At 33.4% G+C, this 12,320-nt stretch overlaps 1 protein-coding gene across 2 annotated transcripts; it reads left to right on the top strand.

The window, feature by feature from the left end:
* The first annotated feature begins 54 nt into the window (after positions 1 to 54).
* On the top strand, positions 55 to 8,131 carry LOC134254071 (uncharacterized). Of its 2 annotated transcripts, none has more exons than XM_062736634.1 (4): positions 55 to 205; positions 2,930 to 3,020; positions 4,715 to 4,783; positions 6,601 to 8,131. In XM_062736634.1, the coding sequence occupies exons 2-4, from the start codon at positions 2,932 to 2,934 to the stop codon at positions 7,367 to 7,369; spliced, it is 927 nt and encodes a 308-aa protein (XP_062592618.1). In that variant the 5' UTR covers positions 55 to 205; positions 2,930 to 2,931; the 3' UTR covers positions 7,370 to 8,131. The 2 variants fall into 2 exon arrangements, with proteins under 2 accessions (XP_062592618.1, XP_062592619.1); XM_062736635.1 differs by lacking the exon at positions 55 to 205 and adding an exon at positions 1,306 to 1,358.
* The last annotated feature ends 4,189 nt before the right edge of the window (positions 8,132 to 12,320 follow it).

Genomic DNA, 12,320 nt, shown 5'->3' on the forward strand with positions numbered 1-12,320 from the left:
ATAAAATTCAAATAATTTCTCATTTGTTAAAAAATAATTCTGTTATGTTTAAAATATTTCTTGTCACGTGACAATTACACTGGAAATTTTTGTACAATATGGCGTCGATTTGTTGTTGTTAGAAAATACGCAATGTGAAAAATAGTTTTTGAACAGTTCAGAAAAGTGAAGGTTATCTCACTGGAGATATATTGAGTCTTGCTAGGTGAGATTCTATAAGGGAAAAGTAAATAAGTGGCAAAGTAACCTCCCGATTTTATGAAATTGCATATGGATCGAGTTATGTCACTGTCGGAAACACAACTTTCTGAACTTCCTGTTTGTACACAAAATCGTTCAATCTCAATTATGTAGACCTACTTTTGACATTTCATGGACGACTGAAAGTTTATGGTGACATTTTCAAACTGGACGAAATTACTTAAACATTTACTTGTAAAAAGAGATGTCACAATGTTGGAAGTGTGGGGGGGGGGGGGATTTCTAAAATCCCATAGTTTCAGATGTAAAAATATGTTGTAACAATTTTGTAAATCTAAAAAAAAAAGAGGAAACAGTCATTGAATATATAACAGATGAAATCTTGCTCAAGCACTAGCTATTAATAAAATTTACACAACCAGTGACAGAATTCCAAAACTAGTAACAGAATTCAAAACATCTTGGTAGGTTGTACATGTAGCAGCAATTAATATTTGTGTTTAAATCAAGAGGAGAGTATAAGCCCATTTACTTTAAAGTTTTTTTTATTCATTTGGTAATTCGTATCTTTTTATACTTGATCCATGCATATCACTCTGGAAAATTCCATTATTACTAAGTTTCAGGGATGATGAAAACAATTTCTAAAGTTCTGTTTGACATCGATCAACTTTTTACAGTCACTTAATTATGACATTTTATCAAATATTGAAGAATTGTTAAGAAATCATTTTCATTTTAAGTTCACTGTTGGTAAAAACGTAGATCCTCCAACCATAATCACCTTAATATTTTTTTTTCACTGTTTCCAAAAGAAAAGTTGCTGCAGGTTTTTGATTAAATTAACAATAATTATAGTAAGTTACTGTGCAAGTAAAACATATGAAGATCATTGTATACCTAGTGTAAATTTTATATTAGAGGAGTTTTCTCAGATACCAGTAACTAAGGTATAGGTATTTCCAATTTTAACTGTAAAATTTATAAATTTATAAGTATAGAACATTTTTATATACATGTATTTATATGATATTTAGTTAATATAAATCTTTTCTTTTAAACATCTTTTTATTTTTATTGAATTATAGCACTGGTGAAGGAATATTGGAATAGGATTTTTATCACCAACTATTTAACTATTTAATAAGTATAAAATGGTGATTATTTCAAAGTGTTTTACAAGTGCATGTAGTTGCACTAACCAATATTTTCTTGGTTTATATTGCCCATTAAACACTGGTTTTATGAAATCTGACATGTGGGAGTATTGACATTGTAATTCTTGATTTAATGTTTCAAAATATAGAGTTTTATTTTCATTCACAATTTCTGTGCAAATTTAAAACTTTTTTGAAGGGATTTAGTTTTTAGCTCACCTGAGCCGAAGGCTCAAGGGGCTCAAGTGAGCTTTTCTGATCAAAATTTGTCCGTAGTCTGTCGTCGTCGTTTTTGTAAAATTTTCACATTTTCATTTTCTTCTCAAGCACCACTGGGCCAATTTCAACCAAACTTGCTACAAAGTATCCTTGGGTAAAGGGGCTTCAAGTTTGTTCATATGAAGGGACACACCCTTTTCCAAGGGGAGATGATTATGAACTAGAGAAAAATCAATGGCATTTTTAAAAAATCTTTTTTTCAAGAACCACTGGGCCAGAAAAGATGAAACTCATGTGGAATCATCCTCAGGTAGTGTAAATTTAAGTTTGTTCAAATCATGACCCCCAGGGGGAGGGTGGGGCCTTAATGGCTGATCAAAGTTTTACATAAGAATATATAGGGAAAACTTTTAAAATCTTTTCAAGTATTTCTAAGCCATGATTATAGTGATATTTATATGGAATCCTCCTCAGGTAGTGTAGATTCAAGTTTGTTCAAATCATGACCCCCAAGGTTAAGGTGGGGCCACAATGGGGGATCAAAGTTTTACATTATAATATATATATATGAAAAAAATCTTCTTCTTAAGAATAGCAAAGCCATGATTAGCGATACTAGTATTTCTATGGAAGCAATATAACCCCCAAGGGTAGGTTGGGATCAAAGTTTTACATGGAAAAATAAAGAGAAAAATCCTAAGAACAGAAAAGATATGTTTAGTCATATTGGCATGTAAGCATCCTCATGTATTGAAGATTTAAATTTGTTCAAATCATGGCCCTTTGGGGTAGGGAGGGAAACAATGGGGAATCAGATTCAAATTATTATGAAGTACTATATAGGAACAAAATGTTTAAAAAGAAATCTTTTTATCAAGAACAGCAAAGTCATATGCTGTATTAATATGAAGGCATTCTCAAATAGTATTAATATTCAAGCCCCCCCCCCCCCCCCCCCCCCCCCCCCCACCTCTGTAAACTTTCAGTTCTGATTTGATTATGTGCTTTTTCCCAGCTGATGTGCCCAGGTGAGCAATGCTGCCCCTTGGCCTCTTGTTTACAATATGCTTGAAATTTGTGGAAAGAGGATTATTTTTACTGATATTATGGAAAGCACACATAATGTTAAGTATAAGAGAAAGAAAAACAGAACTGCATGTATAATACACAGTAGCATGATTTTTTGTTAAAATATCAAAATACTTCTTATACATGTATATAAATTTATATACTAGTATATATATATATATATATATATATATATATATATATATATATATATATATATATATATATATATATATATATATATATATATATATTTTCGATATATTTCAAATGACATGAAACAGATATGGGTGATAATGAAGACACTAAAATACAGTTAACATCAGCATTTGGCAATTTAAAAGTTAGACAAGAGCAGACAGAATTTCTTGGGAGGTAAGTCAAATTGACATTTTCAGTGCATCAATCAAATTGACACAATTAAATTTGTCTATTTGTGATAGTGCATATATATATACCATGTGAGATGTATAACAGTGTGTTGAAATAACCATGCACAATTCTGTGACAAATTTCCCCCTGGTGAACAAATATGCATATACAGTGTATTGATGATTGGGTTGGGGCTATTTCATACTCTCTATCATATCAAAAGACGATGCACATCTTGAAATCTTGCATTTTCAAATGATACTTTTATTCTAGAAAAATAGAATTAGAATTTATATTGAGGTAACTTTCAAAGAAAAAAGTTCATCAATCTCTTCAGTAAATTGTGAGAGAAACCAGGAAGAGATGTCTTATTAGGTTTTCATTGTACTATGTTTTAATTAATAATCTTAATTTGCAGTAAACACTCACTAAACAGCTTAGGCCAGCATTTTTTTATTTTTAGGTTTACAAACCCGCCGCTCAAGTTTTTGAATTTTCAGAAAAAAAATGAAATTGAGAAAAACAGAATTTTTTCTTTCCGATGTAAAATTTGAGTCGGGATCGAGATTTCAAATTAACGAACTCGTACTTCCGGTTTTAAATGAACATGGCGGGTAATGAAGGGAGATTTGTGTCAAGTCCATAGCAGCACTAAAGCTTGGTTTAATGTAAATATTTATCGATAGGAGTGCCATTCAAAACGTTTCACCCGTTCAGAGAACAATAAAATGCTGACGACTTTGTTGCATAGTGACATGTTGGTGAGATAATTATGTATCCGTATTCAAAAGTAACTGTCTGTAATTGTAAATTATTTTCCTCCCACAGGTTTAAAACTGCACATGGTAGCTATTGTCAGAGACATTGTTTAGGTTTCTGTCATAGCTTACAGTCTCAGCATCATTCTTCAGAAAAGGGTCGCTTATGCATCAGATGTAATGAATAAAACTATGGGAGAAGTTAAGTCCATTTGAGGAAGAAATAAACAATAGCCTAAAGAAATAAAATATTTCAACTATTTAAAAACAAGAATATACAAATATATACAGGCATGTAATATCGTTTATGGCAGCTAGAAAAATTATTTTACACTTAATTGAAAAAAATTCCACCCTACTCCTCAATACTCCTTTGGAATACTCCGGTCCCTGTCTGTTTTATGAAAGGAATTATTACTTTTATAGGTCTCGAGTATATTAATATTTTAGAATAATTTCTACCTTACACACATTAAAAACAAAAATAAAGACATATTAAAAGAGATTTAAAAAATTGATTTTTTAAAAAAAATCTGATATTTTGTCCAACATCAAAAGATTTATATCACTGCCCCCAACTGGTAGATGATGAAATAAACAATTAAAGGTTGTATTTTCCCCTTTGTAACCCTTATATGTCCAGTGGCAAGAAGCCTCTTAGAAGAGCATAAAAAAGAAGCAAAAATTAATGTAGAAAAGTCGATAATGTATCCAAAATATAATTTTATTTTTTTTTTATTTCCTCCTCCTACGGGACTTTTTCATTCTGATGTTCGTAAACCTAAAAATGAAAAAATCCTGGCCTTACTGATAGAATATATATTCGGTTTGATTTGAAGAAAATAAAATCACAAACAGAAAATGTTTACATCTTACAATTTTTATGAAGATTCGCCATATTGAGAATATTGACAAATTGTACCTTTTATTTCTTTGCAGATATGAGCAGGATCTGGCCCTTACAGGGGAGAGTGACAGGAATAAATTAGATGCCTTTTGGACAACTTTGTATGTAGTTCTTATTAAATAATTACATAAATAATTTGTAACATTTTTAGCTCACCTCAACGAAGTTGGGGGGAGCTTATGTGATACCCTCGGCGTCGGTGTCGGCGTCGGCGTCCCGGGTTAAGGTTAAGTTTTTTGGAGCAGTTTTTTTTTTAAGTACTTCTATGTCCTATATTGATTAGACATGCATGGAAGATGCTTCTAGTGTATTTCATTGTACCAGTCAAAGTTTCAGATGCTGCAATTTCAGCAAAGGAATGACCAGGTTAATGTTTTTGGTACAGGTTAACATTTTTGGTGCAGTTTTTGGTGTAGGTCTCATTTCCGAGTAACTATAAGCCCTATGTTGACCAAACTTACATGGATGGTACATCTTAGGATGCATACTACCAGACTTGCTTCGGATGCTGAATCTGACCTACATTTTCCGGTTGAGTGAACAGGTTAAAGTTTTTGGTGCAGGTTTCATTTCGAAGATACTATGAGCCCTATAATGACCAAACTTGCATGGATGGTACATCTTAGGATGCATTCTACTAGACTTGCTTCGGATGCTGAATCTGACCTACATTTTCCAGTTGAGTGAACTGGTTAAAGTTTTTGGTGCAGGTTTCATTTCCAAGTTTCTATGAGACATATAATGACCAAACTTGCAAGGATGGTACATCTTAGGATGCATACTACCAGTCTTGCTTCGGATGCTGAATCTGACCTACATTTTCCGGTTGAGTGAACAGGTTAAAGTTTTTGGTGCAGGTTTCATTTCCAAGTTACTTTGAGACATATCATGACCAAATTTGCATGAATGGTACATCTTAGGATGCATTCTACTAGACTTGCTTCGGATGCTGAATCTGACCTACATTTTCCGGTTGAGTGAACAAGTTAAAATTTTTGGTGCAGGTTTCATTTCCAAGGTACTATGAACCCTATAATGACTAAATTGCATGGATGGTACATCTTAGGATGCATACTACCAGACTTGCTTTGGATGCTGAATCTGACCTACATTTTCTGGACGAGTAAACAGGTTAAAGTTTATGGTGCAGGATTCATTTCCAAGTAACTTTGAGCCCTATAATGACCAAACTTGCATGGATGGTACATCTAAGGGTGCATTCTAATAGGCTGGCTTCAGAAGCTGAATCTGACCTACATTTTCCGTATTAGTGAAAAGGTTAGTTTTTTATACAGGTTTCATTTCCAAGTAACTTTGTGCTCTATGTTGAACAAACTTGCATGGATGATACATCTTAGGATGCACACTAATGGACTTGCTTCAGATGCTGAACTTGACATACATTTTCCAGATAATAGACCTCGTAAAAGTTATGGGTGTAGGTCTATCACCAAGAAACTATAAGGCTTATATAAACCAAAGTTGCACAAATGATGCATCAAGGGATGAAAACTCTCAATCTTGCTTCAGATGCTGGATTTTAATTACATTTTCATGATGAAGAACTAGTTTTAAGTTTTTATATAGGTCTATTCCAAAATTTCAAAATTGCATAAATTTTGCATTTTTGGATGTACACTTTTTGTTGGTTAATTGTGTGACTTTGCCTTACTTAAGGACAACATTCATTGAGGTGAGCTCTGTAATCTCTGATTACCTATGTTTTCAAATCTTACATGTTGATTTTAGAGTCTGATTTTAAATTTGTTTAGAGATCACATGTGCATATCATTGTTAATGGGGGAAGGGGGTGCAGCAAGAAAAAATAATTGTAAAAGAAGGTATATCATGCTTATGCTCAAATAAAATTGAATGATCAGCATTCCCTGATCATATGTGTATTCTAAATTTTTTTTAGGATTGGTACAACTGCAGAAGAAAAAGAAGGTGCTAAAGTTCAAAATAGTATTAAACATAAAAAGAAAATTCCAAAGAGAATGGAACCCTATCCACAAGAGGTCATATTTTCTATGCAGAAGATATCTCTAAATCACGAAAAGTGTGAAAACGAGCAGTGTATGTGTTCAAAGCAAAGATCTCAGGCCGAGCCAGAGAAGAAATACAATTATGCCAAGGTAGCCACTTTCACTCCACCCCCACGTAAATACATAAGGGAAGCTAGGTTAAAACTTCATCACTCAGAAAAGGACAGAAAACAAATTATAAGATCTGCACGATTAAAGCTAGTGAAACAAGGAAAGCCGAGTGAGAAAATTCCCCTACACGTGGAGAGAACTAAGCTGCCTGTGTCAGGGGCTTTGGACAGTCCAACAAACAGTAATTTTCTTTTTGGGGCAGGGTGTAATACCAATCTCGAAAACTTTTCTTCATTAAATCAGGGCGCTAGCGAAAAAGAAACAGATTTAGAAAATGCCAGTCTTCATAAGAGATTGAAATCTTCCAACCATAAACACCACTTTAGGTCTAAAACTGACCCGAGTTATTTTTCCAAAGCTGTGAGTTCTGAAAGTCTAAAAAGCAGAGGTTCTGATCAGTATTTAGAGAGGAGCTGTTCACAGGAGGCCAGGTTAGACGACATGACAGTGGATGAGTTAGCCTGCTATTTCGAGGATTTTGTCTATATTCCTAAGAAAATGTCAAGTATGGCAGAAATGATGTATATATAGGGTGCCAAGTTTGCCAGAGAGATTTCTTCTCAGAATATAGTGCAGATTTTTTTATGTGGTCAGAATGAGGGTGTGTGTACCTCCATATATTCAATGATAATAATTAACTTTTTTTTTGCAATTAAGAAGGTGATTAGGTAAATTACCCTGCATAATCTTTTGGTTAAATTGCTGAAATTGTATTTTAGTTTTTGTGTTTGAAAAAATTTCATGTATTGCTAGAAAAATGCTGGAAGCATTTTGATGTTTGTGGTCAATTTAAATACCTGTGTGGTTATTATTTTCTTTCACAAGTAGATAAAATGCATTTAAGGGTTATTTTGTCATGGTAGTCATATTTTCCGGTCATAGCAGGAGTCTAGTCATTTGAAGTGGCTGATAGTAATCTTATTATTGAAAAAGGTTTCCTCTTTCAGAAGTGAATATTATACCATAGTACATGTATATGATTACAAATTGTTAATTATTTGATAAACAAGCATATTTATGAGTATATAGAGTACCTGTATTGCTTTGGATTGACTGTGTGTTCTTTTTAGTCCATCTTTAAGCTTAGAATCGTATTTTCAATTAAAAGTGGGGATGGAAAGACTTTTACAGGTTTTCCTGTCTTGGATTTATATTTGGCTTTTTGTATTGTTTTAAAATCTGTTTTGCTTTGAATTTTGAATCTATCTACAGAAGAATTTTTGCAAGCTTGATTTGAAGAATCCGAGTTGTGTAAAAGTAAATAAACTGCATCTTAATACATTTTGAAATAGTTCTTTTTCTCTATTGAGTACAATTTCATTTGAGATTTATATATTATACCCCGCAAATAAAGAGGGTATGCAGGAAACACTTTGTCCATCGGTCCATCAGAATACCTGTCTGTCTGTGCTAGCAGTCACATCTGGATTTGAACTTCATATGGACGGATCATTAAAAGTTCAAACTTGAGTCACAATAAAACAAAGAATCTCAAGGTCACGTTCAGAAAAGGTTTATTATTTGTGTCTTAGTGTATTTATAAATTATTAAGGGAATTAAGAAATAAGATATAATTTTTAGAATTTTTTGGAGTATGTGACATGAAGTTGGTCACGTGACTAAATTCTATAATTCCCTTCTCCATTGAAGGTCATATACCATACAAGATGTTTTTCTTTTGTTTGCAACTTGAACAAAGGTACATTGATAAAATTCACATGCAGAAAATAAATCCTAACCTGGCCATTTCACAGTGGAGACATTCATGTTATACTGAAAGGTACATTAAAGAATTAAAGTAGATTACATAATGATAAAAAAATTTTATTACCCATGATCAAAGATTCATGTTCATATCGTTTTTAGCTCTTCTGAGCCAAAGGCTCAAAGAGCTAATGCTATGGCCATTTGTGCGGTGTGCGTAAAAGGATCAGGTTATGTTGAAGATTAAAATTTGCACGGGGAATTACCCTGGGGCAAAGAGTGTGGTCTCAAGGTCACTTCAAAGTTGACCTAAGTTTACAATTAATAAGAACATTCGTATTTTGCTTACTATAAGGACTAGCATCATCAAATCTTGTAAGTTGATGCATATTAGGACTTCACATCATGTAAACTCAAAAGTACTTTTTAAATTTTGTGGGCATTTGTTTTCAAATTGATTTGAAGGCATATTTTGGACACTTTAAGGCCTATGATCATCAAACTTTGTCAGTTGATGCATCTTGGGTCCTTGAACTATGTCAACTTAAAAGTAGGTCACCATGACCTACTTTTTGAACTTTATGACTAATCATTTTAAAACATCTAATCCCATTATTTCAGACACTGAGAGGTTTAGAATAATCAAATCTTGTAAGTTGATGCATCTTGGGACCTTAAAACATACTGTAAATGTATTATATTTAGCGTGTACGATATTTCGCGGAAATTGATTTTTGAATAAGTTAGCGTAGATATGATTTAGCGCATTTCTTCGTCTCCTTATTTATGTGTATATGTGTGAGACAATTAGCGTTGTATTTGATTTAGCGGTTGCTGTGTTCCGCCAAAGCCGCTAAAAAGAATACACGGCCAAATGTAATACGTTTACAGTATTTATGAAAAAGTAGGTCACTGTGACCTACTTTTTGAATGTTGCAGGCATTTGTTTTCAGATTGTTTAAAAGGCATATATTGATTACCTTCAGACCTACGATCATCTATCTTGATCAGTAGATGTATCTTGGGACTTCAAAAAATGTCGACCAAAATGTAGGTCAAGATGACCTACTTTCGACATTTTATGGCTATATTTAAGTATCTTTTGGTACTTATTGGCTTAGAATCATCAAATTTTGTGAATTGATGCATCTTGGGTTTTTCGGAGAGTGACGACCAAAAAGTAGGTCACGGTGACCTACTTTTGACATTTTATTGCTATATTTAAGTATTTTATATTTATTTTATTTTACCGGGTAAGTATATTAAGTATTCAGGTACTTATTGACTTAGAATCATCAAACTTTGTTAGTTGATGCATCTTGGGTTTTCAGAGAATGTTGATGAAAAAGTACCTACTTTTGACATTTTGTGGCTATATTTAAGTATTCTCTGGTACTTATTGTCACGTAGCTTCATCAAACTTTGTCAGTTGATGCATCTTGGGTTTTCAGAGAGTGACGACCAAAAAGTAGGTCATGATGGCCTACTTTTGACGATGACCTACTTTTGACATTTTATAGCTATATTTAAGTATCTCGGGCAATTATTGGCTTAGAATCATTAAACTTTGTCAGTTGAAGCATCTTGGGTTTCGGAGATTGTCGACAGAAAAGTAGGTCACGTTGACCTACTTTTGACATTTATGGCTATATTTAAGTATTTCAGGCACTTATTGGCTTAGAATCATCAAACTCTCTCGGTTGAGGCATCTTGGGTTTTCAGAGAATGTTAACCAAAAAATAGGTCATGGTGACCTACTTTTGAATATCTCAGGTATTTATTAGCTTAGAATCATCAAATTTTGTCAGTTAAGGCATCTTGGGTTATCAGAGAACGTCAACCAAAGAGACGGTCAATGTGACCTACTTTTGACATTTATGGCTATATTTAATTATCTGGTATGTATCGGCTCGGAATCATAAAAATTTGTCAGTTAAGGCATCTTAGGGTATGGGAGAATGTCGACCAAGAAGTAGACACAGTGACCTACTTTTGAATAGCTCAGGTACTTATTGGCTTAAAATCATCAAACTTTGTCAGTTTAGGCATCCTGGGTTTTTGGAGAATATCGACAAAAAAGTAGGTCACCGTGACCTACTTTTGACATTTGATGGCTATATTTAATTATCTCTGGTACTTGTTGGCTTAGAATGGTCAAATTTTGTCAGTTGATGCATCTTGGGTTTTCAAAGAATGTCGACCAAAAAAGTAGGTCATGGTGACCTACTTTTGAATATTTCAGGTACTTATTTACTTAAAATCATCAGTCTTTGTCAATTTATGTATCTTGAGTCCTCAGAAAATTTCAATCAAAAGATAGGTCACTGTGACCTACTTATAGTATTTTATAATTATATTATAATATCTTCAGTCTTAACTAGCTAAATATTATCAAAGTTTTTCAGTTGATGCATTTTGGGTCTTATGATACTTATAGAGTTCGAGGCTTCTAATAGAAATGATAGATTGTACAATTTATCAGAAGAGCAATTCAAGGCCCTTGGGCCTCTTGTTACTTTGTCCGTCCATCTGTTTGTCTTCAAAAACTTTAACATTGTCTATACATTTTGATTGACTTGAGCTATGGCTTTCATATTTCACATGTGAATTCCATGTGACAAGTCCTTTCTTTGGGTGTCAAAATTTTTGACGTGTCCTTGGAGTTCCCTACTTCTTGAAAATTTTACCGAAATTTAACCTTGGCCTTTTAACAGATGAAGCAAGGGCTTTCATACTTCACATTTGCATTCATTTGTGAAAAGATCTTCCATTGGGTACCAACAATTTTGAACCTTTCAATCTGACCTGAAAGTTTTATCCACTTTTGAAAAAAAAAATGTTTACCTTAAGTTTGTCTTAACTTCTGAATGTGTTACTGTTTGGGTTAAGTTCACTTGAGAGAAGAGTTTCCCTTGAATACTGGCAATTTTCACCATTTGACCATTACTCCAGATTCTGACCTACTTTTGAAAAACTTTATCCTTGACCATAACTTTTGACCTCTTGTGACTAGACCATACTTTAGGCACCATTTTTGACCTTAAAGTTTGACCTACTCTTGAAAAAGTTTATCCTTGGCCATTACTATGGAACCGTAAAAGCTATGGCTTTCACATTTATCACAGGTGCATTCCTTGTTACAAGGCCTTTTTGGGGGTAACAACAATTCTATTGATTTTGTCTAATAAGAACCTCCACAATAAGCTGTCAAATGGGGGTATCCATGATTCAAAAACACATCTTGTTCATATTAAATGTATTTTGAAGAACCTTGATTGCCCTGAAGGATATTTGCTCTGTATTAACTGTTCTCTCAAAGTTAAAGGGCCAAAATTGAAGGAACCCAAGGGAATGTGTTCTCATACAAAATACACAAGTGAAGTATGAAAGCTCTAGCACCAATCTAAGTTATGGACAAGGTTAAAGTTTTTCAAAAGTACATCAAACCAAGGTCAGAGTCAAAATTGTTGGTACCTTGAATAGATTTGAGCCCCAACTGTTCAAAAGTTACGGCCATGGTTCATGTTTTGTAAAATTTATCAAAGTGGGTCAAACTCCAAGGCCAAGTTTAAAAGTTAAAGATGTTGGTACTTAAAAAAAGGTCATGTCACAAGGAATACACTTGTGAAATATGAAAGTTAATTGTTCCAAACTATCACAAGTTCTGGGTAAGATTAAAGTTTTTGAGGACAGACAGATCAACCAACAGACAAAAACTCTTATGTCCACGAATCTTTAAATATGGGGGCATAAAATTTTTTCAAATGATTCTTGGTCT

This window comes from Saccostrea cucullata, unplaced genomic scaffold (assembly GCF_032062105.1).
Source record: "Saccostrea cucullata isolate Sc308-1 unplaced genomic scaffold, CSIRO_AGI_Scuc_v1 ctg1411, whole genome shotgun sequence".
Taxonomy (NCBI): Eukaryota; Metazoa; Mollusca; class Bivalvia; order Ostreida; family Ostreidae; genus Saccostrea; species Saccostrea cuccullata.

Excerpts from the sequence above, each read along its gene's own strand:
- LOC134254071 (XM_062736634.1), top strand. The coding sequence starts at position 2,932 with ATGGGTGATAATGAAGACACTAAAATACAGTTAACATCAGCATTTGGC. Across the intron at positions 3,021-4,714 it reads CAGACAGAATTTCTTGGGAG|ATATGAGCAGGATCTGGCCC; the intron begins GTAAGTCAAATT and ends ATTTCTTTGCAG. Across the intron at positions 4,784-6,600 it reads GATGCCTTTTGGACAACTTT|GATTGGTACAACTGCAGAAG; the intron begins GTATGTAGTTCT and ends AATTTTTTTTAG.